This window comes from Periophthalmus magnuspinnatus, chromosome 22 (genome assembly GCF_009829125.3).
Source record: "Periophthalmus magnuspinnatus isolate fPerMag1 chromosome 22, fPerMag1.2.pri, whole genome shotgun sequence".
NCBI classification, from domain to species: domain Eukaryota; kingdom Metazoa; phylum Chordata; class Actinopteri; order Gobiiformes; family Gobiidae; genus Periophthalmus; species Periophthalmus magnuspinnatus.
This window is the reverse complement of record NC_047147.1, coordinates 19,175,481-19,201,538: the sequence shown is the minus strand read 5'-3', so window position 1 is coordinate 19,201,538 and position 26,058 is coordinate 19,175,481. Positions and strand designations below refer to the sequence as shown.

General features: G+C 38.8%; 2 protein-coding genes across 2 annotated transcripts in view; both read right to left on the bottom strand.

Moving 5' to 3' along the window:
* Nucleotides 1-1,067: 1,067 nt before the first annotated feature.
* pttg1ipa (PTTG1 interacting protein a) lies at nucleotides 1,068-8,538 on the bottom strand. Its single transcript, XM_033988094.2, has 7 exons — nucleotides 8,349-8,538; nucleotides 7,620-7,672; nucleotides 7,240-7,348; nucleotides 4,866-4,968; nucleotides 2,815-2,880; nucleotides 2,098-2,144; nucleotides 1,068-1,405 (listed from the first exon to the last, which is right to left on the bottom strand). The coding sequence occupies exons 1-7, from the start codon at nucleotides 8,422-8,424 to the stop codon at nucleotides 1,368-1,370; spliced, it is 492 nt and encodes a 163-aa protein (XP_033843985.1). The 5' UTR covers nucleotides 8,425-8,538; the 3' UTR covers nucleotides 1,068-1,367.
* A 1,674-nt stretch (nucleotides 8,539-10,212) lies between these two features.
* The window catches only part of myo10l1 (myosin X, like 1), a 46,439-nt gene continuing 30,593 nt past the window's right edge, over nucleotides 10,213-26,058 (bottom strand). The window contains exons 24-45 of the mRNA XM_055231300.1: nucleotides 25,668-25,959; nucleotides 25,205-25,515; nucleotides 24,025-24,258; nucleotides 22,949-23,072; nucleotides 22,086-22,227; nucleotides 21,143-21,247; nucleotides 20,968-21,063; nucleotides 20,522-20,615; nucleotides 20,085-20,140; nucleotides 19,595-19,737; nucleotides 18,695-18,889; nucleotides 17,939-18,096; nucleotides 17,737-17,857; nucleotides 16,974-17,122; nucleotides 16,190-16,338; nucleotides 15,914-16,121; nucleotides 15,368-15,504; nucleotides 14,783-14,906; nucleotides 14,125-14,472; nucleotides 13,278-13,454; nucleotides 12,601-12,792; nucleotides 10,213-11,985 (exon numbers count right to left, since the gene is read on the bottom strand). Coding sequence (XP_055087275.1) covers nucleotides 11,881-11,985; nucleotides 12,601-12,792; nucleotides 13,278-13,454; nucleotides 14,125-14,472; nucleotides 14,783-14,906; nucleotides 15,368-15,504; nucleotides 15,914-16,121; nucleotides 16,190-16,338; nucleotides 16,974-17,122; nucleotides 17,737-17,857; nucleotides 17,939-18,096; nucleotides 18,695-18,889; nucleotides 19,595-19,737; nucleotides 20,085-20,140; nucleotides 20,522-20,615; nucleotides 20,968-21,063; nucleotides 21,143-21,247; nucleotides 22,086-22,227; nucleotides 22,949-23,072; nucleotides 24,025-24,258; nucleotides 25,205-25,515; nucleotides 25,668-25,959 — 3,660 coding nt within the window. The 3' untranslated portion in view covers nucleotides 10,213-11,880. The remainder of the gene's footprint in view (nucleotides 11,986-12,600; nucleotides 12,793-13,277; nucleotides 13,455-14,124; nucleotides 14,473-14,782; nucleotides 14,907-15,367; nucleotides 15,505-15,913; nucleotides 16,122-16,189; nucleotides 16,339-16,973; nucleotides 17,123-17,736; nucleotides 17,858-17,938; nucleotides 18,097-18,694; nucleotides 18,890-19,594; nucleotides 19,738-20,084; nucleotides 20,141-20,521; nucleotides 20,616-20,967; nucleotides 21,064-21,142; nucleotides 21,248-22,085; nucleotides 22,228-22,948; nucleotides 23,073-24,024; nucleotides 24,259-25,204; nucleotides 25,516-25,667; nucleotides 25,960-26,058) is intronic.

Genomic DNA, 26,058 nt, shown 5'->3' with positions numbered 1-26,058 from the left:
TCTTAAAAATACCTCTCCCTTGTTCTACATAAACTGTGGTTGTACATGTGCATTTTTTTTCTCTTTAAATCTTATAATGAACCTGGAGCTTTGATTGCTCCATTCCCACTCGGCCCTCCGGCACACCCTTTTCTGTGCCCTGACCAACTCATCGTTCTTCCATGGTGCTTTCTGTTTATCTTTAACCATTTTAACCTTCATCGGGGCGTTGGTGTCATTAGAACATGAGGCATTTTCAAAGTGCATCATTTCCATGAACATTGCACCTGTTCTATCATTTATGTGTCTCCCACGAACATCTGCAGGACCAGCCGTTGGTTTGAGAATAACACAGGTCAAAAAAGACACAAAAATGATCAGACAGAGCAACATCCACCACATTGACATTACTCTACTTTGTCAATGTTTAAATCCAGGCTCAAAACAATTCTGTTTAGCTGTGCATATGACTGAAAGCTTTTTAGTCTGCACACTATATTAATGTTAATTTTATGAATATGGTTTTACTAATTTGTACTGTGATTTTAATAAATTGTATTCTGTAAAGCACTTTGTGCTATACAAATAAAATGTTTCCAAAAAGCAAAAAAAAAAAAAACTAAACAAAAATGCTAGACTATGGCTAAAAGTCCTGCTGCGCAGATGGCTGCCTTGAAATATTTCACTTCGCACTTTTTCAGTCATTTTACTCCCAGGACGCTCAGGGAGATTTACAGTAGTACAGTTAAAATACAGTTGTCACTTGGTATTGCTCATTTTCTCACTGCAGCTGACAGTATACTACCGTATAATCACAGTAATTGAAATGTTCTACTCTCCCACCCTTTTTTCTTCTAGGATGCATTGCAATTACGGTATAGTACCGTCTACTATAACATTATTACTATAGCAAATTCCAACAGTGTAGGCCTATATATCACATATTCATATGTGACCAAACCCATTTCAGGGTCAGCAGCAGAAAACAAATGCAACATGCATCTTGTCATGTTGCACATCTCATCAGTAAGACACTAAACAGTAAAGGCCTATGTACAGGCTGAGGTCACAAATCCAAGCAAAGGAACAGATTTTTAAAAATAATTTATTTCTACTAAAATACATGTCAGATACATCTAAAACAATAAGATGCACATCAGAAAAATCAAAGCATGAAAAAAGGATGACGATTATGAAGTTAAGCAGCAATAAAACGTACCACGTTACGTAGCCCTTTTATTTACACTGTGACCTGGTTATGGTGCATATGCCACCGAGCACAGGCAGGTGACCAGAATGGGACAAGTCACGACCAAAGGGATTTTTGTTCTAATGTGCTAAAATGTGTTTATGTACACAGATCCACATCCTGAGGAGGACAGGGCATCTCAGGCAAACTTTGAGTATGGGTTCTGTCCACTCAGACCTATAGAGAGGATACGAGATGTTATTAAAGTCACAATGGCCCTGCAAAAATGAGTAGACTATAATGAAGACTCCATTCTACACAAGCTCATGGACATAAATAATGTGCTCAAAATGAAAGCCATTTTGAGATCAGCTGTTCTGCTTGAGACCATCAATGGACACATAAGTAATAAAAGAAACATTTTGTCTCTGTATTAACCATTCAGCAAATGATTAAAGATGCACTATGCAACTTTACAGGTGCAGGGTCCATCATTTGGTCGTCTCATGAAATTATTATTGTTTTGCAGGAAATGTGTGCAGTATAAACTTGTATTCATAAAATTAAACATTTTTATTGCCAAAAAAAACAACATCTCCATGGAGAGAAGAAGGTTTTGGACCCCCCCCCCCATCTTAAAATGCACAGTAAGTAGTTTCAATAGGAAGCGAGTTTGAATGTAAATTTGTGTATAGGACTAAGAATATCTTTATATAAATAGTATACATGTTGGTGAGTGTATGATATGGGTTAAGTTTAAGTAAGGATAGATTAGCCAAGTAGGAGGTTAGGATCAGTCTCCAGAAAATGAATGCATGCCAAAATGGCTGACCATGTGCTTAGTCAATGTAATGTGACAGGTTTATATTTCCATGACGTAATTATTGAGCAGTTCAAACATAATTAAAATTAAAAAAGAGCACTCTTACCATATTTCTTCCTGATCTCATCATGTCTCTCCTTCATCTCCGCCCTCCTGTGAAGACAAATATTCCCTTATGAGAAACATTATGTCTAATTATAAGTGCACACGGCCTGAACACAGCCGCAGACCTGATAAACCTGTTTGGGCTGACAGCTCTGTGATGCCAGCATTTGACCCGCTCACTGTTCCTCTGTGATACAGATCTCAGATTATGTACAAATCACTCTGCTGCGTCAAACTGAATGCCATTACATGGCACACCTGTTTTCAAATATTGTTGTAATCATATGAAAATGAAACAATATAAATTTGAATACGACAATGTAAATAAAAACACTTTACCGTTTTGTAAATTACAGAATTTTGTCTAAACACTTTAATATTTCCTTGTGGTCTACTATGAAACAAACTATTAAGATCCAACTTCGTCATATTTGTGTGTTGTTTAGCTGTTTAAATACCAGTTTTAGTATCAAATAATATGTATCTGGGTATCAAATTGTCTTTAATTTTAAGTCATTTAATTTTTTTTAATTTGATTTAAATTTGACTTTGATTTAACTTTATTTTTATTACAACCATGCAAAGAATTATGGGAATGGAATATGCTGAGATCATCTGCCTGTTTAGTTACTATCCAGACATGATTGTTTTACTAAAATGTACACTTAGTTTATACAACTAGAAAAAAAGATTAAAAGACACATAAAAACAAACTTACCTCTCTTCTTGTTTGGTCCTCAGCTTGTTGGCTTGCCTTGCCATCTTTGCGTCAAATCTTTTGGACCTGGAAAACACAGATCAATCATACTTTTATAACAGTGTCTTGAATATCATTTAATAAATCTATATTAGAGTCACATTTCAACCAAGATGGCCGACGCTCCAAATCAGAGTCGACACACAAAGCAGAGAGCTCCACTTTGTTAACCAAATGGGTGTATCTTATTGGAGCATTGTTCTCAGAGAATGCAACAGCAAACCAACTGCATTCACGCAACCCGATGCCATCATTTCGATAACACATAACCAAAATGTGCCTGTTTATATGAGCAACAACCGCAGTTGAAATATGATCAGATGGATGGACGTGGACTGAGAAAGCTATAGTGTGGGTAGTGGCAGATGAAATGCAAATACAGAAGTGAAGGGGAATAACAGACAGAGGATGAGATTACAGATGATATTGGAGATATTTCATAAGCACATGACAATGGGAGGAGGCATGGTGGACATAATCTGTGCATATTTTTCTCTGCATAGTTTGGCTAGTCTAACCCATTTCTTCTTCCTGAAACTCCCTCAGCTGTAAACAATTAACACACTAAAATGAATCAGTTTTTTTTTATGGGAAATATTCAATGCTGTGTTAAAAGTCAGTGTAAATGTTTGCAAAATGACTCAGTACTAATGATTTTACCCCGTGGTTTGTAACTCTTGACGTAGGTGTACTTCATGGTGGGGTGGGGCGATGTGGTTATAAAAATGAAATCGTGATCTGATCCCCACCTGCCATTTTGGTGAAATAGTCATACCATTATTCAGTGTTTCTCCGTTTATTGTGGCTCTGTGATCAAACTCGGTCACACCCACACCTGCTGTTTGTTTGCCCCATGACGCATTTGTCATGAGTGAAGTATAACATTTGCTACACATTGAGCGAATGATAGATGGATTTAATCAAAGTGAAGTGTGAACTCACAGAAGAGGCAGATAGTAGTAACTCTAACAGTATAAAGCCGAAATTGTGATCTTGGCCCTAGGAAACTGATATACATTATTTGACATGTCGTCGAGCCCTTGTTTGTGCTGTTATTAACCTATTATTGTGCTCATTTCCATTTAACTTTAGTGTGAAAGTTCTGCCACATAAATTAACGTGGACTCTATAAGCACATTCAAATTACATATTGTTTATAATCATGAATCAATTATGTGTCTCATCTTCAGTGGATCAATGAGGCCTCCAAATCCTGTTTCATACACACATTTAGAATCTAGATAACATAAAATTCAAATAGGGAGTAAGCATTTTTTGTACCTTTTTGCATTTCTATTTATTGGTTAAAAGCACTATACATATATCCTTGCACAGCACCATGGATTCTCGCGATATTTGCAAGTTCACAAACTCGTGAGAATCCATCTTGAAAGACTTCAACTGTAAGATTTAGCAGGCGGACAAACATGGTGGCGCCGACATACATACTTCCGCCTATTTTAGTGAAAATACTGATTATTTTGTTTGTCAAAAACGTGCAGAGGGTGAGATCTTTGTATTTCTGGACAGGGGAGATGCCTGTGGATAATTGAGAACTATATTAAGAACATGTCATTCAGGTTTTACCCTCAGATAAACAGTACATATTTTTCCTTCATCAACACCAGACTCGAGAATGATGCTCCCTTTTTCATTCTTTCAATCTTTTCCTTTTTATAAGGTGCAGTACATAACCTTTCTGCCTGAAGGTTTGGCACTTGCTTGTGTCAATGGGAGATGTCACTTCTTTCCTTGAAATTTCCCACAGTATGGCATTAAAGTGATCTACCTTGCATCTATTCAATCGCAGGTGTTTGAATGGCTAAAACGACAAAAAACATGGATTCTGACTGAGCGCGGGGTCACCTCTCCAGAGAGCTCACCTGTAACTTGGCCTAGTGACATCACCTGCTTGTCAAGTAAGTTTAATGCCATACTGTGGAGCATTACACACCTGCACAGAAACCCTTGAGGCTCATATTCCCATACCAGTGAAGATGTTGTGGACTTACCCGATGTTCTCACACTTGCAGCAGCAGAACATGCAGATGACGATTGCGAGGATGAGGACTGCTCCGGCCACTGAGAGAGTGATGATCAGGATTTGGAAGTTCACTGCAAACACACAACAGGTTTGTCAAGTCGTACTCCAGATGCCATCACAGTCGCTTTATTTTTGAGAAGGTCCAATAGATAAATGTTTTACACTGTGTACTGTGATAAGGCTGCGTGGTTTGGGAAAAAATATCTAATCGATTTTTCTGACAAGTGTTATGAACTTTGATTAGATTTGCGATTTATGTTTTAATAATAGGATTTGTTCACATTTTATATATACCCAGAAGATTTGACGAAAAAGACTGAAATATGACCAAAATTAAAACAACAAATACAAGAATCATCTTTCACATCTAAACTACAGGGTTAGCAGCTTTTATGCAGAATGGAGACACAGGGAGGCCAAAGACGTTTCAGAACATGTTTGTACAGATTTAAACTACAGGGTTAGCCATTTTAGAGCCAAAGAAGAGGAAATGATGATACTTTAAACACTGCAGCCTTTGTGATTTACTGTGTCTATTCAAATTGTTGGCCTGTCACAATAGATACGTCGACTTATTGTTCAACACATGAAAGACGAAACAATCATTTTTAGGAGTTAATATTTATCATGGGGACTTTTTCCTTGTACTGACTGACATTTTTTTGTGTTAATTTTCTGCATTATGATGAGATTTGAGCTGTAGAAGGTTGAATTACAAACTTCTATGGCTCATTACTTAAATTAACTATTTAAGTGTGTGTCATTTATTTACTGCAGCTCAAATCTTTAATTTTTTTTAACAATGAGGTTTTTTGGGGGATAATTCTGTTTGTTTTTTTTGTTTGGTTTCAATATTATCATTTATATTATTGCACTTGCAAAATTTGTTATTGATTGTGATTAATGTCGCCCTAAATCCTGGTTCACTTTTTAATAGGACTCGGTTAAAATGAGTGGACAGTGTCATTTCTGAGTTTTGATCGTACAGGCTGTGGTAATGAGGACTGTGGGGAAAACACTGCAAATGCACAATCATCACAATTATACAATTACCACAATTATCACAATTACTTACACCTGCGCCTTTATTTTGTCCTACTTTCACCGAACTTTACTTTTTACATTTACTGCTTAATGTAACAGGGACTTTGAAGGAACATTATGTAACCTGTCACCCGGAGATGTTATCGCTTTGCCTGGAATCTTCCACAGTATGGCATTAAACAACTGTTACAATAGTGGATGCAAACGGAACAGGACTTGAAATAAATATAGCAGGTATCATAAGTACTTGTACTACACTACAATATCAATGGCATACCAACATAAAAAGTCTAATGATCTGATATTTTAGGTTTAGCTCCGAGCTGACACCTTTTGTATGTGACGCTTGGTTGCTATGACGACAAGTTGATATGAAGTTTCTATTGGTCAGTTGCTGGTCTTGTTTATAGAGAATGGCTCTAGTGAGTTGAGACTGCAGTTTTGGCGTGGGTTACAGTGTACAGTAGTCCTTCTCTTTAGAAAATAAACAACCAGAAAAAATTCAACATGTTTCTTTACACCAGAACACTACGGTACATTGGAACTGTAAAGACTACAGACAGCTGCCTGTATGAGATGAGTGATAAAGTTCCTAAAGCCTATCCATGGGTTTCAGCTTCCTAGTATATACAGCACTTGTATTTTAAATTGTAAATCGCTAATTTTTCAACATTCTGAAACCCACATTATTTGTAACCCAAAATAAAAATCGTCATCGTAAAAGGAAGAATACTTATGTTTATCGTCATAGTTTTCTTACATCAGTTAAAGGAGAAAGCCTAGGGACTCTTAAGTAAGTAAACAAAGTAGATATTCAAATTACATGCCCCAACTCTAGAAGTGTGGACGTTCATCGAAATATTGCACAATTTGATGATCGAGTTTATCGTTTACAATAATACGTGCTGCAAAAAGAGGGAATGTAAAAAGAAAATGTAAAAATATATACGTCAACATTCAAATAAAGATATAAAGTAACATTTCTGGTCTTCCGAGTGGGTAGTTATTAGTCATTTCACCCATGTCTGATACTTAGAACTCAACTAATACATATCAAGCCCAGTCATAAAAATAAAAATCAATATAATACTTTTCATCAATGGCGTCCACCCCTACTTTCTAAAAACAAAGATTTGAAAGGCCTTACTTGGTCTAAATAAAGGGGTACACACAAGGAATGGTTTGCGTCATCTCGTCTTTAATTGATAAGAATTTTAATCATTTATCTCCCAAGAGTACCTAATAGTTTAAAATGTGGCGTGCGAGCTTTGATATAATCCACTTGTGTGTATACTTACTCCAGCAGAGCCCCCAGCGCGCATCATTCAGAGGGCAGAGCGCGTGAGGGGGGAGGATGGTCCTAACGGGGTATGTGATACAGGACTTGGTCGGGATACACCACAGGCACTGCGAAAACAGTACACAACGTTACCACTTATTGTTATTGAAAATGGAGAAAGTATTTAGGCCAGTGAAAGAGAGAAGAGAAGGACAGGGAGACATAGGGATAAAGAGGGAGAGAGAAAAGGCGAGAGGGAGGGGGGGAGCAGATCAGGTAGTCCCCAAACCAGAAAAACAGGTGGAGGAGGGCCCGTTTCCTCCAACTGTACGGCTCGGAGGAACTTGTACTTTTTTTCACCAACACGTTAACAAAGAATTAAGCTTTAAATGTACTTACTGATACATTTCTAAGGCATTCGTCGCAGCTGGTTCCATTTTTGGACTCACATGCTGGGAAAAAAATGATCAAAGTTTGGAATCAACCTGGAAAATCCCCATTTAAAGTATAAAGTTACATCTATAGACAAATCTAATGAACATATAAAAAGGGTTAATTTGTTGTCTTAGTCTTGTTGCTGGGATTTTGGTGTTACTAGTGCCACTGGTAATCCTTAAGGGAGTTTTATTTCCATGGAGAAATCCATAAGGGCAAGTAAACACAGGTCTCCTTCTTCAAGTCCTGTTATTATCAGTATGTTTAACCTCTTATCAGAAAGCTAGGTTAACCAAACAGCTAAATATGTGTGCAGAAGTTCTTAAGAAAGTCATTTCAAATGGTCTTGTGGGGCAAAAATGCGGGGAAAATGGCTGCGATCAGGCTCTACAACTTCCTCAGTATTGGATCATTTTTGGTCAACATACAGGAAGAATTTTTGGTACTTTTACTGTCATAAAATTTACAATGTACTTTTATTTATTATTTTATGTCAGAACAACAACTATTAGGATCACAGACTAGAGTACTAATCACAGATGTAAAAGACAAAAGAGAGAAAACTGTTTACGTTTGAATTTGGTCAGATTTTTCATTTTCAATTCAAAGTTTTTCAAATTTCAGTGTAATTCTGATTATTTAAAAACTCGTAATTTACAAAAAGACAAATTATTATTATTATTCTCTACTTACTTTGTGCCTGGGCGAACGCTGAGATCAAACAAAGGACTAAAAGCAGCGCAGGGAGTAAGATCCGTAAATCCTTCATGGTTTGATTATTACCAGATAATAAGTTCGAAGTGTTATTGTTTGAAATCAAGAAAATAAAAGCAAAAACGTCCCAACGTCCTCTTCCAACCGCGATCAAACTCAAAGTGTGAGCGAAACAGCCCCAGACTTCGCCCAAGGTCTTTACGCACACAGGTCTTTACGCACACCTGTTACGCACGGGCACAAGCAGGTGGGCGTGGCGTTCGCTCATTATCCAAGTCATTCCAGTAAATTACCAGTTCACAAAGAGTTTAGCTTTCAATAATTTATTAAAGCATGTATTTGTAAAGCCATGTACAAATAAAAACTACACGCACATATCTCTCTCTTTCTCTGAAAACGAGCACGATGTTGGACAGAGTGGAGATGAACGAGGGCCCACTCCGCCGCCTGCGGCTCGTCAAGAACCCAAACTTGCAAGTTGCTTCATAAGAAACACATTTTTAATAACGTTTCTTGATTAGATTAAAGGTAATCTACGTAACTTTCCTAGTGGAGGGTACGCCACCTGTTTCTCTTTATGGAGATGTAATTGCTTTGCTTGGAATCTTCCACAGTATGGCTTTTAACTCAAAGATGGGTAGTACTCAATGATATTTAGGCTACTTGAGTAACCTTTAAAAGAAATTAAATTTGTTAGAGTACTTTTCTAGCAGCATACTTTGACTCTTACTTGACTACTATTTTTATTGAAGTAACAGTACTCTTACTTGAAATGTGGCTCCTCTTCCCACTGTGAGTAAGTCTACAAGTGACAAAAGCTTTATGTTGACAATATGAAATGATTTGAACATTTGTGTTTCTTGCACCGCTCCCTTGGATATAATTTTTTTTTTGTCTCATTTTTATGTCTATCCTTTGAAAATACCAGATTTTGTGCTTTATTTAATGTTATGTCCTCCAAATTACATTCACTTTAAACTATAAATCAGATGTTAGGTCTCGACAGTTACTCTTTAAGTTACTCTTACTTGAGTAGTAGTACCTCTACCAGACAAAGCAATAGCATCTCCATGGAGACACACAGTAAAAGAAAAGTTACTTAGTGCACCTTTAAGCCTCAATTATTATAGAAATAGAACAAACATACTCCAGATACAACCCCAATAGAATGGCTAAGGTTACTTGATACTACTGTGCATGAAGTAAACAAAAGACAGGTTACAGGTGGAGCAGGTCTGTTCTTCCTCCATATGGGGTCTGTCTCAGTGGGCCCTGGGTTAGTTAGCGTAGGAGCACAGCAGACAGGTGGCAGACAACAGCTATACCTGATAGCTTTAAACACCTTATTTATTATGAGTAAACCACATGGCCTTGGATACTGCAATCCAATTAGTGCAGTAAATTAGTTTGTGTTTTAGTTGTTTTTTTCTGTTGATTCACTGGTGGAAAGTAAGTAACTGATTACAAAAGTAAAAGTAGTCAGGAAGTGTGCATTTTTTAATTCACTACATGTGTGAGCATATATGTGTATTTTTTACTCCAATAGAATTTTGGTCTAAACTGAAAGGACAAAATGTTTTACTTTGTAGTCTAAATGTTTTTCAGACTTTAATTCTATTGCTAATATCTCAAATCTCCAAAAAAAAAAAAAAAAAATAAAAAAAAATCACCACATTTGATACTTTAATAGTTTTCACAAATCTGTGTATAATACTTTGACTCATGTTTAGAAAAAAGTACGTTTTTAAACAAGTACTTCAACGCTTTTACACAAGTTGTTTTTTAGATGTGTTGCTTTTACTTGAGTAACATAACTGAGTACTTCTCTGTGTGTGACGGACAAAGATGGCTGCCTCCTGTCTGCATGGTCAGCGCTGGTGAGACGACAACATGAGTTCAAAACAAGCACATACAAAGTCATTTCTGTTAGTGTTCCGGTTCTAGTATCCATCTCTCATTAGTAAAACCTCTCACAAACTCACTGCATCACATACACCATAATATGAAGAGATTAAACACCCCCTCCCTCCCCCCTCCCTGCCCCACAAGTCCACTGACACCACAACAGCCCTCTTCCATAGGTTAGTCATTAAATACATCTCATCTTCAATACAATAAACTTCTCTTTTACAATTCTCCTGTACCTTTCTGTTTGGAGCATTTGAATAACATGTAACACACATACAGCAGCATTCCAGACACAATACTTCAGGGTTAGTGGGAAATACTAAGTAATTATATCAACGATAAAAATGACATGTTTAGAAATCCTCATAGTTAAAACAATGGGACTGAGTTCATATGGCTCTGATGCTGTGGGTGGTGCATGTTGCAGACAGTGAAGCGTCAGTCTGGCTCAGAGTGGAACTGTGAATGTCCAGAGTTCACATTATGGCATAGTGCAGGACACACACACACACACACATATGGTCTTCAGATCACACACACACACATCAGTTATTTCTGCACATAGGTTACACATAGGTGTCACATTGTGTTATAATATATTTAGACTGTACAGTGCAGAGTGCCAGTCATTTAATACCAGTGTTAATATGTGATATACAGTAGAAAACAATACAAGTCGTTACTTCCTCTCTGTGTGAATATACATGTGCCTTATGCATCAGTTATATATGTGGATAAACACTTCTTCTGTCTGGATATCTCTCTTCACGTTATTTTCTTGTACCATTGCAGAGGACTGGTTTCCATGCACAGATTCTTTATAGGCAATATCAGTGGTATAATAACACTACCTATTCTTCTTAAGAATATTTATTATTATATATGCTTTCAAAATGTTTTAAGCCCCTTCCATTGGCTGAGTTTACCTCTTGTGGCCACACGGTGGCACTGATGTGTGACAAATAGTTCACAGAGACTGATGTAGCTTTAGCCCCATAGAAAAACACCTTTTCAAAGAGTCCTCTCTCTTCTTGACAACAACATATAAATGTAATACTGAACAGAACCACCAGTAAACCAAGCAATGTCGTAGAGTAGAATGAGACTTGATGCAGCATGAAGACGAAGAGAAAGAGAGAGACGTTTTAAAAAAGAGTGACAGTGTTTGGAGGTGGTTTGGCTGGCTTTGGCAGTGCACTGGGAGGGCATCTGGGACACTAGACCAAAGGGACTTTGTGCTTGGATGGATCACTCCTGTGGTGAGGACTGAGGTGTGAACATTAACATGCAGGACAACAACCAGCTGGAAATGGAACGGAATTAACACAGGGTCCTCCCACACAGTTTGTCTTCACTGACTTTAGATTAGATCAGATTATTCAGACCCAAACTTCAGCCCTATCCCAGTGAAAGCCCAGTGAAAGCCCGGCCTGAGGAGTGTGCATTGGCTTCTTTGTCACCTCCATCTTGTTTTGCGTTTGATACTTGGCCTCAGTTCTTCTCCAGGGCTTGCTGGTCACTGCTCCAATAAAACCAGCTGACTGCTCACTGTGCTACGTTCAGCTGGTGCCACTGGATCAAGCTCCTGATTGGATGGTGGTGATCACCTGACCCAGGGACTGACCACACTGGTCACTGACATGATGCTGCAGCGTTTCTTCACCATCATGTTGATGTAAGCCCTCATGATCTTGTAGATCTCTCCCACCTGGAATGTAAACCATCTGTTCAGGATTTGGATGGTTTCAACTGTTCAATGTTATGATGGTCATGGTAAGTAGTGAAGGTGGCCTGTACCTGATTTCAAACCATGAGCCAGTAACATGTTTTAGTTTGTTTTAGCCCTATTCTCTTAGTCATTTCTGCTGCTGTGATATTGCACCATGACACAGAAACAACAGTCTGGGGTAGTGCCTTGCAGTTGTTTCCTTACAGTTCTCAAATTTCTGCTGACTATTTGCTTTTTTGCCACTCTTGAAACTGCGCCATAATAGAGGATCGTGTCTGGGATAGTGTCAGGCAGTTGGTTTCCCATAATTCTCAGCATACAATGTTCCTGATTGGATGAATAATCTCTAGGAGTTATCACTTAACAAAATGCTTTGTATAATACATAATTTATGTCTTTTAGTCTCTTTTCTTTTCTCAATTTTCTACATTTACTGTATACTGCATAATATTAAGAGCATTTATCTCAACCAGAAGAAATCAGCATGAGGTACAGGCCTCTTAAATTAAACATGTAATGCAAAGTGTCATATTGTATTAAAAAATAGTTTTAAAAAATTAGCTATTGTTTGGTTATATATATATAAATTCTGACCATTGGTGTCTCGAAGTACATCTCCCTCTCGTCCACAATGATCTTGTAGGTGCAGAGCTGCGATGCTCCAAAGAAGGTGATGTGCTCGTAGGGAAAGGTCTCCAGAGGTTTGGGCTCTCCTCTCTTGTACACAGAGACATTATCTGCACTGACACCCAGCCACAGGTCGTGAGGGAAGCCGCCCTCTTTGCACTGCACAGGACAAAGAGAAGAAACGTCAAGTCTGTGTCAACCAATGATATAGGGCCCTCTAGGAGTATGTGAGCGGGAAAAGAAGGAGGGGAGTAAAAGGTGTAAAAGTGCAAAGAGTTTAGTAATAGTATAGTAATTTTCAAAACCCAGTGTGCTATTTGTACCTTTGATAACATAATAACTATCTGCCAATCTGCACCATCTGCCCCTCATTCAACCATTACAAATTCACTCTCACACACACCACATTCAAACAAAAGTGTCTTGCTTCAACACACAACAATAGCATGATCTAGTTGGAACTACTGGACTAACGTGCCTTTTTTGGGTTAGAAAGTCGGCAAATGTTCTGACCATTGAACCACAGCCACATCTATTATTACCTACGTAACTTGGCGTTGTAGTTTGTATAGTCTTATTTGCTCTTATATGTATCAATAGTTTCCATTTGAATAGGGGGCAGAGTAGAATGTGAAAGTCATCACCTCCACATCGAAGAGCGTGGATCCGTAGCCGGGCCAGTCCTTGATGATGCTCATATACTTGAGCATGGCCTGATGCTGGGGCATGCCTTGGAGGCGGGTCCACTTCTCCAGGACGCTGGTGCGAGTGGCTGAGGTCTCCTCTTTTACCCACATCTCCAGCATCTGCTCCTCCTCCACCTGCACACACATACATGCATGTTGGGCTTCCATGCTTTTTGGGGATATTACATTCAATTCAATTCAATTGTATTTATATTGCACATTGACTTGCATTCCTGGACATTGATTAAAATACACCTTAAAATGCACATATTACCAAAAGAATTACTTTTTGAGCTTTTAATCATGCTACACTGTCGTTTCCTCATCAAAAACATACCTACAGTTGTATTTAGCTTCATTCACTCAAAATTGCTCTTTTCGCATTTTGCCTGGATTGTGGCGTCAGTGTGTCACAGGCTAAAATCTATAAACCATCACCAGACTCATTCAAATGCATGGCTCTATTAATATAGCAGTCATGTTTCCTCATGGATTATTTGTTTATTTTCCTATTGTTTATTCCTGTTACTGACAATAGAGAGAGCTCCAACTCCTAAATACTGTATTGAAAACAGCGGCCTAGTTTAAAAAGTTTTTCTCCAAATGTAGACATTAGTTTAGAAAATGTGAAATAACGTGACCAAAAAGCATGTTTACAAGGTAATTAAAACTAAATGCCCTTTCTTTATGACATATCTGCCTATGTTGGAGATTCAAGTCTGATAGCCGATGCTAAAAAGTGCAAACATTGGTCAACCAATACAACGCTCTATTTCTAATTACAATGTACTGTCTGTCCACTTACCTTCTGTTTCTTCAGTGACCCTGTTTTGAAGCTCCTCCTCAGAGTCCCGTCCAGGAAGCTTGGGGTCTTCCTCTTCTCAGTCCCTGTGCTGACCCCTCCCGGCCCTGCTGTGCCCTTCCCCTCCCCAGTGCCTCCAGTCCCCCCTCCTGTCCCAGACCCCGCCCCCACCCCAGGCTTGGTGGAGTGGAGGATACGGTTGCGAAGACGTCCGATGGGGTAGACGCTGCCTAAGCTCCAGCCGGCCCGCCCCGCTCCGTCCCCGTGGAGGTACTGCAGGCGAAGGGAGGCCAGGTGCTGCAGGGTCTCCTCAGAGCCCGGGAAGTGACCACTGATCAGGGACTCATGAGCCTAAAGGCACGGGAGGACAAGATCAGGTGAGTGAGTTTGGTCAAGAAGGATGTCTACACAAGTTAAAACATCTCATAGCTGATACTATTCTTCTATTCTATTCTTCTTCTTGTATTCTACTGTAACTTTAAAGTCTGTCAGTAATGTCATGAAACAAGTATCTAGGTCATATAAATATTTAATGTAACCATTTTAAATCAAACCACTACTTTTATTTTCTATGTTTTGAATCTATTCGAAATATTATTTTTCTGTGAGTCTGTGATGATGTTGTGAAATTCTTCTTTGTAGCAGGTAAGAAGATTGCTACCTGCTCAAACATAAATGCAAACTCCACCCCCTCCTTGGGCATGCTCTCCACATCCAGGAAACAGTAGAGTTTAAAGTAGAGCTTCCATTCTCCTTCCTCCTCCTCTTCCTCGCTGCCAGCCAGTCTGCAACCACATCAACCACAATCGATGTTCATTATACACAACAATACACCACGGATCCTCACAACTGGCTTTGTGCAGAAACATTAGCACTGAGAGATTAAGTAAAAATATGCAATTATTCTTACAAGCATTTTGCAATTAGATTTGCAATATTTTAATAATAGAATTCTGTTCAAAGTTCACATTAGAAACACAGAAGAATTGACAAAAAGACTGAAATATGAACTGACAAACTAATACAAGACTAATACAGATCAAAACTACAGGGTTAGCAGTTTCTAAGCAGAACAAGACAGGAAATTGTGATACTTCAAAAACTGCAACATTTGAGCTAATTGTGTCCTTTCAAATTGCTATTTCATTTTGATTAAGAAACATCTTCAGAAACCACTCAAAAGTAATTGTACTTGTAGTAGTAGCAGAAGCAGTAGTAGTTAGTAATTCAGTAATAATAGCAGTACCTTTCAAATTTGGCCAGCACATCGGCCACGATAACCCTGCTCTCCAGGGCTCTGTCAGTGAAGGAGTTGTGTTCAAACAGAGAGAACAGGTTCTTGCTCTCCTCCATGGCCAGGCCCCGGATCAACTTCTCCACCACCTGCAGCAAACACATGTTTCATTTATATGTAATAGATAGAATACATTTTAAATAACTGTAAAAGTAAGAAGTAAGAATATTTTATTCTTTTTTTTATTCTTCAAATACTAACTATACCCTAAAACTTGGAAAGTTGGATATTTCACTTTTCAGGTTGAGGATCTGTTACCTGCATGTATCCATGGAGACTGTATTGCTTTGCCTACAGTCCTCCACAGTACGGCATTAAACTTAAGTTACAGGCCAGATCTGTGAAGAGGCAATCCCACTCACAATAAGACACTATAACATCTCCAAGTGACAAGTAGGTGACTGATCCTCCACCAGAAACGTTATATAATGTACCTTTAACAAACCTTTATGTAATTCCGTTTTACCTAACACACAGATAAAGACATAATTTTCGCACCTCTCCAGCCGTGGTGTGTGAGTTGATGGAGATCTTGCATGACCCTCCTCCGTGACAGTAGACCGTGGTGCTCATCTCCTGTCTCACCAGCAGGGCGGCGATCTCCTCTTGTGACGGAACAAACTCACGCGTCTTTGTCTTCTTTAAGGACTCCCCAATAAATGTGGCGTAGCGCTCAATTTCTGTATTTGGATACCTCTCTTTGACCCTGAAAAGTTGACAATAGCATAGTTAGTTTATCATAATGGTATAATGGTGTGATAATTGTTGGCATGCCTTTTGAGGTGAAAGCGGAGGTAGCGGAGGATGGCTCGGCTGGGTAAGAAGGTGCAGCTCATGCAGGTGAGCAGGTGCCAGTGCGCCCGATTGGCTGGGCTGTTAGGCTGAGGCACGTGATTGGTCTGCTTGATCACCTGACAATACACCTGGAAAAAGATAAGGAAGCAAATGTAAAGTTTATTTAAATGAGATGTTTCATACTGTTATGGCTTTAGGAAATACTTTTGGACAATTTGGAATTTTCCCATTTCATAAATTTAAATGGATTTGATGGATTTTTGTTTTTGGTATTTTTACTTGGTTTGATGGTAAACATTTACCATAGTTTTACATGAGTCCAGTGGCAGTCTTGGGAAAAAGTTGAGAACAAAAGTACAGGAAGTAGTGGTGAGTTTTAAAGGAAAATACCTCTACATATGCCATCAATATCGACTTGACCAAGATTACGTGCAAAGAAGACATTTTTCTAGCATTTTTACCCTTCATTTAACAAAATAAAGGCCATATATTTTTAATTACGTAGTGAAATAAATAAAATACTGGTAGTTTTAAAACAAGTTATGGCCCAAGCAATTTACAGAAAACGTGCTAGATAAAAGGCAATGTAAGCACTTAGTAATTAATAGGATGAGACAAATTAAGATGACAGTTTCACTTTTCTACATAGAAAGCTGAAACACAATCTTTAGCTCTTTTCAGAAGTGTATATTTTAAGCATCATGGTTAAAATAGTGTATTGTATACAAACAGACAGTAGTATGTGGTAGTATGGGTTAAATACCTCATCCCTGAGTGGGCGCAGGTCCTGGCAGGTCTGCAGTATCCCCTGTATAATGGGCACAGTGTCAGCCAGTGTCTCCATCTCTTGCAGAGAGTTAAAGACCCGCACAGCCTCATCCTGCAGGCTGGCATAGCCCTGCTGCCGGTGCACTACACACAACACAACAAGCAAATGTTAGATAAGCTTAGATAAATGGAAATAGTTGGATAAGAGGAGGGATAAAAGCTTAAAAAATGTATGTATGTCACCTGAAGAAAAAGGGATTAAACACAGAAACTCCTCCCACAGCCACTTTTTAAATAGAGAAAGAGTTAGGTTAAAGAAGGGCCGGGGACTGGGGGTATAAGGAACAGTGCGTTCCATATTTCAAACTCCAGCACTGCAGCCAGGTGTTTGTAATCAGAAACACCAGGCTGCAATCAGGGAAGTCTAATGTGATGTCACATAGTACTTGAAATTGCAGGGGTACCTTTGTAAAATAGCCATAGGTGACCAAAACCTCCTTGTCAATGCCTGATCTCTTGGTTTGGCCTGGTTTGCTCTGACTATATAGTATAATGCATTATTATCATTTATTATAATTATTATAATTATTATAATAATTATTATTATTAGTGTTAGTGTTATATAAATCTGTTATTAATATAAAGGTATTTGTGTAATTAATTCTTATTTTCTCTATACTGTATTCATATATTTATACAGTTTACTATAAATGTCTGTAGGTTTTGCTGCATCCTGTTCAGACCATGTGTTGACTCACAGCTGATGACCTCTCCGTAGGGCAGGGGCAGCAGGGGGGAGTGCAGAGGGTGCTGGGTGTATCTGAGGATGGGGTTCCTCCTGTACATCTGATCCACTATCTCTGCGTTCACACTGTTCTCCTGGAGTTAAAAAAACAACAACATTAAACACAAATTCTCATTGGTGTCATATACAGTCCCAGTGCTATAATCTGCATGTACCTTGATGTCCCTGATGAGCTGCAGTGTGGGGGTCTCTATGGGGGTCTTGCTTTCGATGACTGACTGGATGGCAGCGGCCCACCTCATGGCTTCGTTCAACATCTTGGTGTACAGGCGATAGGAATGCTTTCTCCCATACACGATGATGTTCCAGTAGCCTGTTGAGGAACAAATGTTTGGCTAAATTCTGTCACTTCCACTACCAGTTGATTGTAAAAAATGTTGAAATTAAGCATTGAGACAACCTCACCAAATGCATTATTTAGAGAGAGGGTATTATGCAAAATCAACTTACAAAATCAACTAAATGTCATCCATATATGTTTGAGAGATATAGATCTCTCCCAGGCCCTATTCAAAGCCTCCTTATGGTTAACAGTGTGATTCTGTCCAAGACTCAGCCCACAAGTCTACGTCAGCCATGCTCCCACACAACAATTCTCCACAATTATACAAAAACATGATATAAAACGATATCTTACAACTTCAAAAACATGATGCAATGTGCAGAAGTTTCATTAGTGGGATGCACGCAGATTGTAATGTGATAGTTCTATGAAGGGGAATGACTTAGGGTGGAGAGCAAAGGGAGGAGGGATTCATTAAAAATGAAAGTAAAATGTTTTTAAGATGTTAATGCAAAATTAATTAAAATATCTGAGAACCACTTAATCTACATACTTATCCCATATCCCATTGCAGCTAACCTCCCCTGTCTAATCCTTCATTTCACTTTTCATCTCTGCGTGGCCTCACCTGTTTCCCGATGCACCCGCTCATCCGGCTGAATCACAGAGCACAGTGAGTTGAGGACCAGGGTTCCCATCTTGGAAGAGTTCTTCTCAGAGCTTTTGTAGTAATCCAGAGAACCGTGGGTCAGAACGAACCAGCGCTTCTTCAGCTTTAGAGACGTGCTCTTGGCGTTGGTCTTCATCTCCTTCTGCAGCCAGCCTACAACAGAAGAGATGAGGAGTATGTTATATATATATATATATATATATATATATATATATATATATATATATATATATATATATATATATATATATATATATATATATATATATTCACATGCACAACAAATATGATTATAATCTCATTTCTGGACCTTTAAGATTAATAACTGCAACCCGTGATCAGAAAGAAATCAGACCATTTGCCTTTTTGCATATCATTAAAATAATCTTATAACTCCAAAAATGTGATATTGATCAGATTTCGAGTGCAAATGTAACCGCAGCCAGCGTCAACAATTCACCTTATTTAACCTATGTAATACATATTTAAATCAATACTGTAGCGTTCTGATGTCAGGAAACGCGCTGAAGTTCTTCTGGTTGTTTATTTTCTGAGCACAAGGGTTACTGTAGGCCGTAACGCACACCAAAACAAGAGCAAGAGAAGCACAAAACAACAGTATTTTCAATTAGCAGAGCCGCTCTTTTAACTGCCCAGTACTGACAATAGAAGCTTCACATCAAGTTGTCGGCATAGCAACCATTAACATTAACAACACATAAACACTTACAAGAACAATAAAAGGTGTCAACTCTGAACTAAACACAAAATATCAGATCATTACAATACATCAACTAATTGTTTTAATAGACATAGTCAATAATTGAAAATTTCTGATAGTGAAAACAGGAGTCGTACCTCTGACTAGGAACTCCTGTCCGTCTATGCGAGCGTCTCCTTTGGGCTTCTGCAGCAGGCTGATCCAGTGGTGCATCTCCTCTGGGGTGTCGCTGTTACAGTGGATCACACGGTTGGCTGTGATGATGACAAACGAGTTGGGCCTGCACATGGACACACAGATCAACAGAAGGATAACATAACGAGTTTGCCAAATTGAGTTATCTGCCTCATTTTACTCTCCAGACCCTGCTGCCTCTGTTGGCCAGTCAGAAAGAATATCACAGCCAAAAACACACAAACTGCCCCAGTTATTTTGCGGACTTAAGCAGTTTATTTTGGCAATGTCCCTAAAACCTTGAAAATTACTTATGCCATTATGGTATGAAACAAAATGACATAATAAATATTTTCTTTAGCGGCTCCTGAACAGCTTTTCCCCTCATAACTAGAACCTGCCCTGATGCTAAATAAAAGTGCGTTTCTTCAAAAAAACAAACAAAATACTTACCGATCAGGATTGTCTGAAGCACACACTGAGTCAATCAGCCCCACATCAAGAGTACCCTGCACAAATCATCAAATAAATAATCAAAATAAATCAATAATGGGACAAGGGTGGGACAAGACACAATTTCCACAAGATGAGACAAGAGATGAGATTGGGTCAATGAGAATGAGGCAGAGATTTTGAAATAATTTTGTTATACATAAACTGTGCAATCCAGTTTGTTTAACCCTTTTATGTCCAAGCCAAATTGGAAAAAGTGAAAAAAACCTAAGCAGATAATTTTTCTCATGTGTGCAAATTTTATCTTGTGAGATCATGTCCCATCCCTAATGATGAGTGAAATGTAACATGTAATAAAGACCCAGATGGACCAGTGGCCTCTTATGTTTTTACCTATCTATCTATAATATGTATGTAATGTATAGTTATTGACTGACCACAGCGTTCTTTGGGTTAGCCTGTTCGTGCCCCATGTCCAGCAGTTGATCAGGTGTACACACTCGCACCTTCGTCAGGACATTGAACCAACCACTGCAAAAACATCATATCACATTAACAACAAGTGTAAAAATAACCAAAGAGGCACATTTTCTTCTTCATTCCAACTCTCTGTCATGGATAGCTAATCACAATCTGCTATCTTTGCCTCTATGAATCTCTCTCTCTTGTTGCCAGTTCACCTATGTACTGCAACCCTCTTCCATGTGTTTTCCACCACAGCAGCAGAAGCACAACTCCCCCTCAGACTTTCTATCTCCTCCTCATCACACCTTCACTCTACCTACTGCAAAAAGTACATTTAATAAACTTTTCATCACCTTCCATACATGTTTTGTCTATATAAAGGTTCAATTCAGTGACTATCTAATATTTGTGTCCAGACCTGGCATCCTCTGGAGACTCTGCAAACACTTGGTAGGTCCTCTCTTCTGTCACAATGTTGAGTGCATTCTCCTTCTCATGATTATCAACAATCTCCCTGTAATGAAAGGATATGCATATATGAGAGATTGGTCTGCAATAATAGTGATATAATTGATGTGTTGGGGGAGTCTTACTTAGCAGCTCGAATGTCTATGGTCCCCTTGAGTTTCTCCTCACTGTCGTTCTCATAATACATCAACTTACCATCCCTCAGCACAAACCAGCGCATCTTCCAGTTTCTGCAAGAAGAAATAATTATAAGTCAAGTCCAGACTATAAGTCATAGTCTGTGCTCTCTGCAGAGATCATTCTCCCTCTTTGATTCATGTCTGAAATTGTTTGCTGTTCAATTTTAGGTACTCACAAACTGTATTTTTTGCAGTTCTGTTTGAATTTCTATATTGAAAGTAAAAGTGTTAGAATCAACACCATTTACCATGTGTGACCAGACCTGTAGTATTGAAAAACAAACTGAACTCAATGATCATGTGTGTCATCATGTGTTTCTGAATGAGAGCTGTCAAGTGTTCTGAGAAAGAGCCTGAGAACTGTGTAAACTGACAAGAAATGTTACAAATGATGTGACCTGTGTTTCTGTTCGGAGACATGTTTGAAATAAATGATCACACTAAATCAAGTTTCAAAAATGTGCTACAATGATTGAAAAAAAACTGTAATCAACTGTATGGTGTGAATATGCTAATGAAACAGGTGAGCCATTTGGTTGTAACTTGTAACTGAGGATATGCTGGTTACAACAGTTTGACACATATTAGTGCTGTAAGTGTTAGTATCTCCTTTTTAGACAATGACAAACAGTTGGTGAGGGGGTAGATAGTTTGTGTATTTAATCCAATACTACAACCCTATGCTATGGTATTATTATTACTTTGTTTGGTGGGATAGTACCTGTGGTGAATATTTATCATAGTTATCATAGTTTTACAGTTTGTGAAGAAAAGGAGGAAATAGGCAGTAGCGTTGAGTTTTAAAAGGAATCCCTATATCTCAGTCATTATTATGTTAAATCTCATCAGGAGCAGTGATAACAGAGGGATGAACTGTGACGGGTACAACAACCTCCGTGACAGGGTGGACAGGCCTCCTCCTTTCTTGTAGAGCCAGCCCGACTTAAGCGAGTCCTGTTTAGAGCGGAACCACATGAACGTCTCATCCTTCAGCACACACCAGCGCCTCCTCCAGGGGATCATCAGACCAGCTGGAAAGTACAGCTATATGTTAGACACAACACACACTGTACACTACACAAACTGCAAAATGAATATATTCACAATAGTAGTAACACAATATTGTTTGTGTTAATTGGAACATATAGTAAAAAAACACTCTAGTGGAAGTGGTCAATGAAATGACTTAAGTAAGTGTAAAGAAAGTATCTGGGGAAACTACAACTTAAGTAGGAGTAATTGTAACAAAGTAATAATGTAATATCTGATAACCTTGTAAAACTGCAGTTTATAAACTTGTAGACAGTGTGAATGCCTACAAATAAACACATCAGTATATTTGCTTGTTTAAAACAAAGCAATGAAATTTATTTACAAGTAAGGTATGGGCAGTTATGTAGTTAATATTGATCACAAATGTATTTAGTCATAAATAGTTTGGAGGAATAAAAAGGTAGAGCTGAACTCTGATTCTGAATTGAAGTCATTTGAACTTATTCAGATACCTTTTTTCTAATCTAAGCAGAAATATATTTTGTCCGTGGCCACTGATAAAGTCCATGTTGCACAAATGCATTGGTGCTCATGTTATATATTTGATAGCCAAGATGTAAAAAATGTTTTTCATTTTTCTAAACTGACAGAATATCTTGGCTTTTCATTGTCTGGTCTTCAACAGATTTTTGAAATGTTGCCCTACAGACAACCTTAAGTATTTATAAGCAGTGTAAGGAATATGCATGTACCCATTACCTTTCATGTAGAGGTAGCCATGGAAATACGGAGGTCCATTCCCGTTGAGAATAGTGACCCTTCCAGTGGTCAGGTCTTCCTCTGTGTCCATCAGGCCATCGTGCTCATCGTCACTGTCGGCATACTACAAATAAACACAAAAATATGATCAACTACATCAGATCAGGCGTAATACAGTTAGCATTAGCCAAATCAGTTTCACAAGGGAAGATTTAGAGGGGTCAATTAGAGTAAAAAAGAGAAAATTATTATAATTGAATGCCAGCCAATGTCAGCCTAATATACAAGCTAATTTGGATTTCAAATAAAAATACATATTCACATTAAAAATAGGAACTGGCCATTAAAATAATCTTTTTTTTTCATTTTCATTTTAATAAAAGGTAATATATTCAAGGAGTTAGAATTCAAACCAAAGCTCTGACCTAAGTATGTTCTTGGTGCGTTAAATATAGAAAGGTACCACTAGTTTGCCACACATTAAAGGTACAGTATGTAACTTTTCTGATTCCATGGAAATAGAACATTTAAGCAATACTTTAGAGCATTCTCCATGCAGATTTTAGGCCATTATGTGGAACATTATAACTGAAGAGATAATATTTCCATGGAAACAAGCAGGAGGAAGACAAATAAGAGTCAGACTTGTGGAGATGCAAGCCCGGACAACAAAATTAAAATACACGCTTTTTATTTAGCCTTTTTTTTTGGTTAAAAAGTTACATACTTTAACCGCTGGGTTGGTATAACATTATTGACTTAAAACATGACACAAAAGGTTTGTTCTTTTGTTGGGAAACCTATTGCAAGTACATAACATCATGAGACTTTTGGCAGATATTGTTATAGTCCAAATATAATTAGATTTATTTTATTTATTTACATTTTTTGTTAAATTATTAAAAAATTAACAATTCAGAACCAGTCTAAATCCCCTTTGTGAAACTGTTCCCTGATCACATCTTCTACAAGACAACAAAACATCATAAATAATTCAAACCAAAAAGATTGCGTGTAGCTGCGCATACATGTCTGCGTGCTCGCGTGAAAGGATGCGTGTAAGTGTGTGCCCTCACAGAGTCCGAGCTGCCTCTGTAGGACTCTATGCTGGCGTTGGTGCAGGTGGACTTGCGAGGATGCTCGTCGTCTCCCACTGCCGCGCTGCCCCGGTTGCTCCCGGATACAGAGCTGCTGTCGTCGCCCGCGTTAACGGAACCTTCTTCTTCCTCCTGGTCATAGTCCGATTCGGTGTCGGCGGGTAGGGAGTAAATGGGCTCGTCTCCATCGGGCAGACTCTCCACCAGACTGACCTATAGAGATATCGTGATGGAGTTAGTGTTGTATGGGGAAAACACTGAGGTTGTATCAGTGTTTACCACAGGTTTAGAATGAGAGCGGTGGCACAAGCGATCCGTATTTGAATAAATTTTATTTAAAACATTTTATGGAAAATAGCTGTCACTTATTGCCTCTACTAATTGCTGGCTTTAAGATAACATCACTGCATTCTATAGGTCAGTAATATTTAATACAGATGAGGTGCAGGTAGAGAAAATCAGGTACTAATCAATACTAAAACTAGTATCAAACCTAGATACTCATTTGAGCAGGTATCAACCCTCACATTCACATTCACAGGACAGAAATGAACCTTTCCTGAATATCTTTAGAATGATCTTGAGCTGTATCAGAACAGATATGAGACACATAGACTAGTATACACCCATGGACCACTATGAACCTACCTGGACGACTGAGGGATTACACATAAATAAGGATACATGGAAATATATGTAGAAAAAGGATACATGGATACATGGAAATAAAAGAAATAGATGTAGAAAAAGACATTCTACTGCCTAAAAAATAATGTTTTTAACTATCATCATGGTATCAGAATAAGTATTGAGTATCGCAATCGAGTTTGAAATTTTTGTATCATGACACTAGGGGGAGGTAAAAAGAATACTATTAAAATGCAGATTTTACGATTATCACAGTGAGTTCTTGGGTCTCGTCACCAATAGAAATGATCAGGTTCAACACTTATGAATTTACTTTTTAAATATTTCTTCTGAAAATACATTGCAATCAAAAGGAAAAACTGTCTGTTGCCCCTCATTTGGCAGTGACATGACCTCATTACCTTCTCAAATCTATGTTAGAATTAATGTTAAAGGTAATGTAATCCTATTGTGACTTATAGAGCCACTATTAATTATTATAAAATCAGCTAGTCCTCTCATGCCTACTGACCTTCCTATCCGGCTTGGGCTCCTCTGCGGGAGGTAGGGGCGGAGGAGGCGGGGGCTGTGGGGCTCCAGAGACGTCCGGCGGTGGGAGGGGGGGCGGTGGAGGAGGACCACCATTCGCGGGTAAGGGGGGAGGAGGAGGGGGGCCAGGTGGTACAGTGCCCTCTGCGAAAGCGGGAGGAGGTGGGGGCAGGTGGGCAAAGATTTCCTGGTCCACGGGGGCATCACTCTCTGCTGGAGGGGGGAAGTCGGGCAGCGGGATGCACTCCTCCTCTGCGTGGAAGCCCTCGTCCACCTCTTCATCTTTAGAGGTGCCTGGTGAAAAACAGATACCTTTAAATTGAAAGTACCAATTTTGATTTGTTGATATTTTTGCATAGAAGATGTGTTTTTTCAACCCCAACTGCTTAACTTTTCATACAAGAGCATCATATTTATCACTATCACTTACACTTGCTCAGCCTTACCAGTAGGGGGACCTGAGGCTGCTTTGGGGGTCTTGGTCTTGCCCTCCTCTGCAGGTTTGGGGGCAGCTGCAGCCAGGGCAGGGTCCACTCCGGTGAAGTTTAGCACATCGATCAGACTGGTGGCTTTTCGAGAGGCCTCCTTGTTCATGCGTTTGAGCTCAGCGTCCCGGCGCAGCTGCAGCTCCTGTTTGGAAGACTCACACAGCTGAGACACCTCGTCCTCTCTCTTCTTCTGCAGACGCTCGATCTCACGCTCCAGCTGCAGGATCTCCTCCATCTGCTTGGTCTCATCCTGGACAACAACACACAGAGGGTCAGACCTGATCATTTGGGTTTCATTACAATAACAATAATAGGACACTCAAAGACACTTTGCATTGCATTTTTAATT

Coding starts and splice junctions, on each gene's coding strand:
- pttg1ipa (XM_033988094.2), bottom strand. CDS start 8,424: ATGAAGGATTTACGGATCTTACTCCCTGCGCTGCTTTTAGTCCTTTGT. Junction 7,349..7,619: donor AATGCCTTAGAAATGTATCA/GTAAGTACATTT, acceptor CTGTTTTCGCAG/TGCCTGTGGTGTATCCCGAC. Junction 4,969..7,239: donor GCGCTGGGGGCTCTGCTGGA/GTAAGTATACAC, acceptor GTGTGTTTGCAG/TGAACTTCCAAATCCTGATC.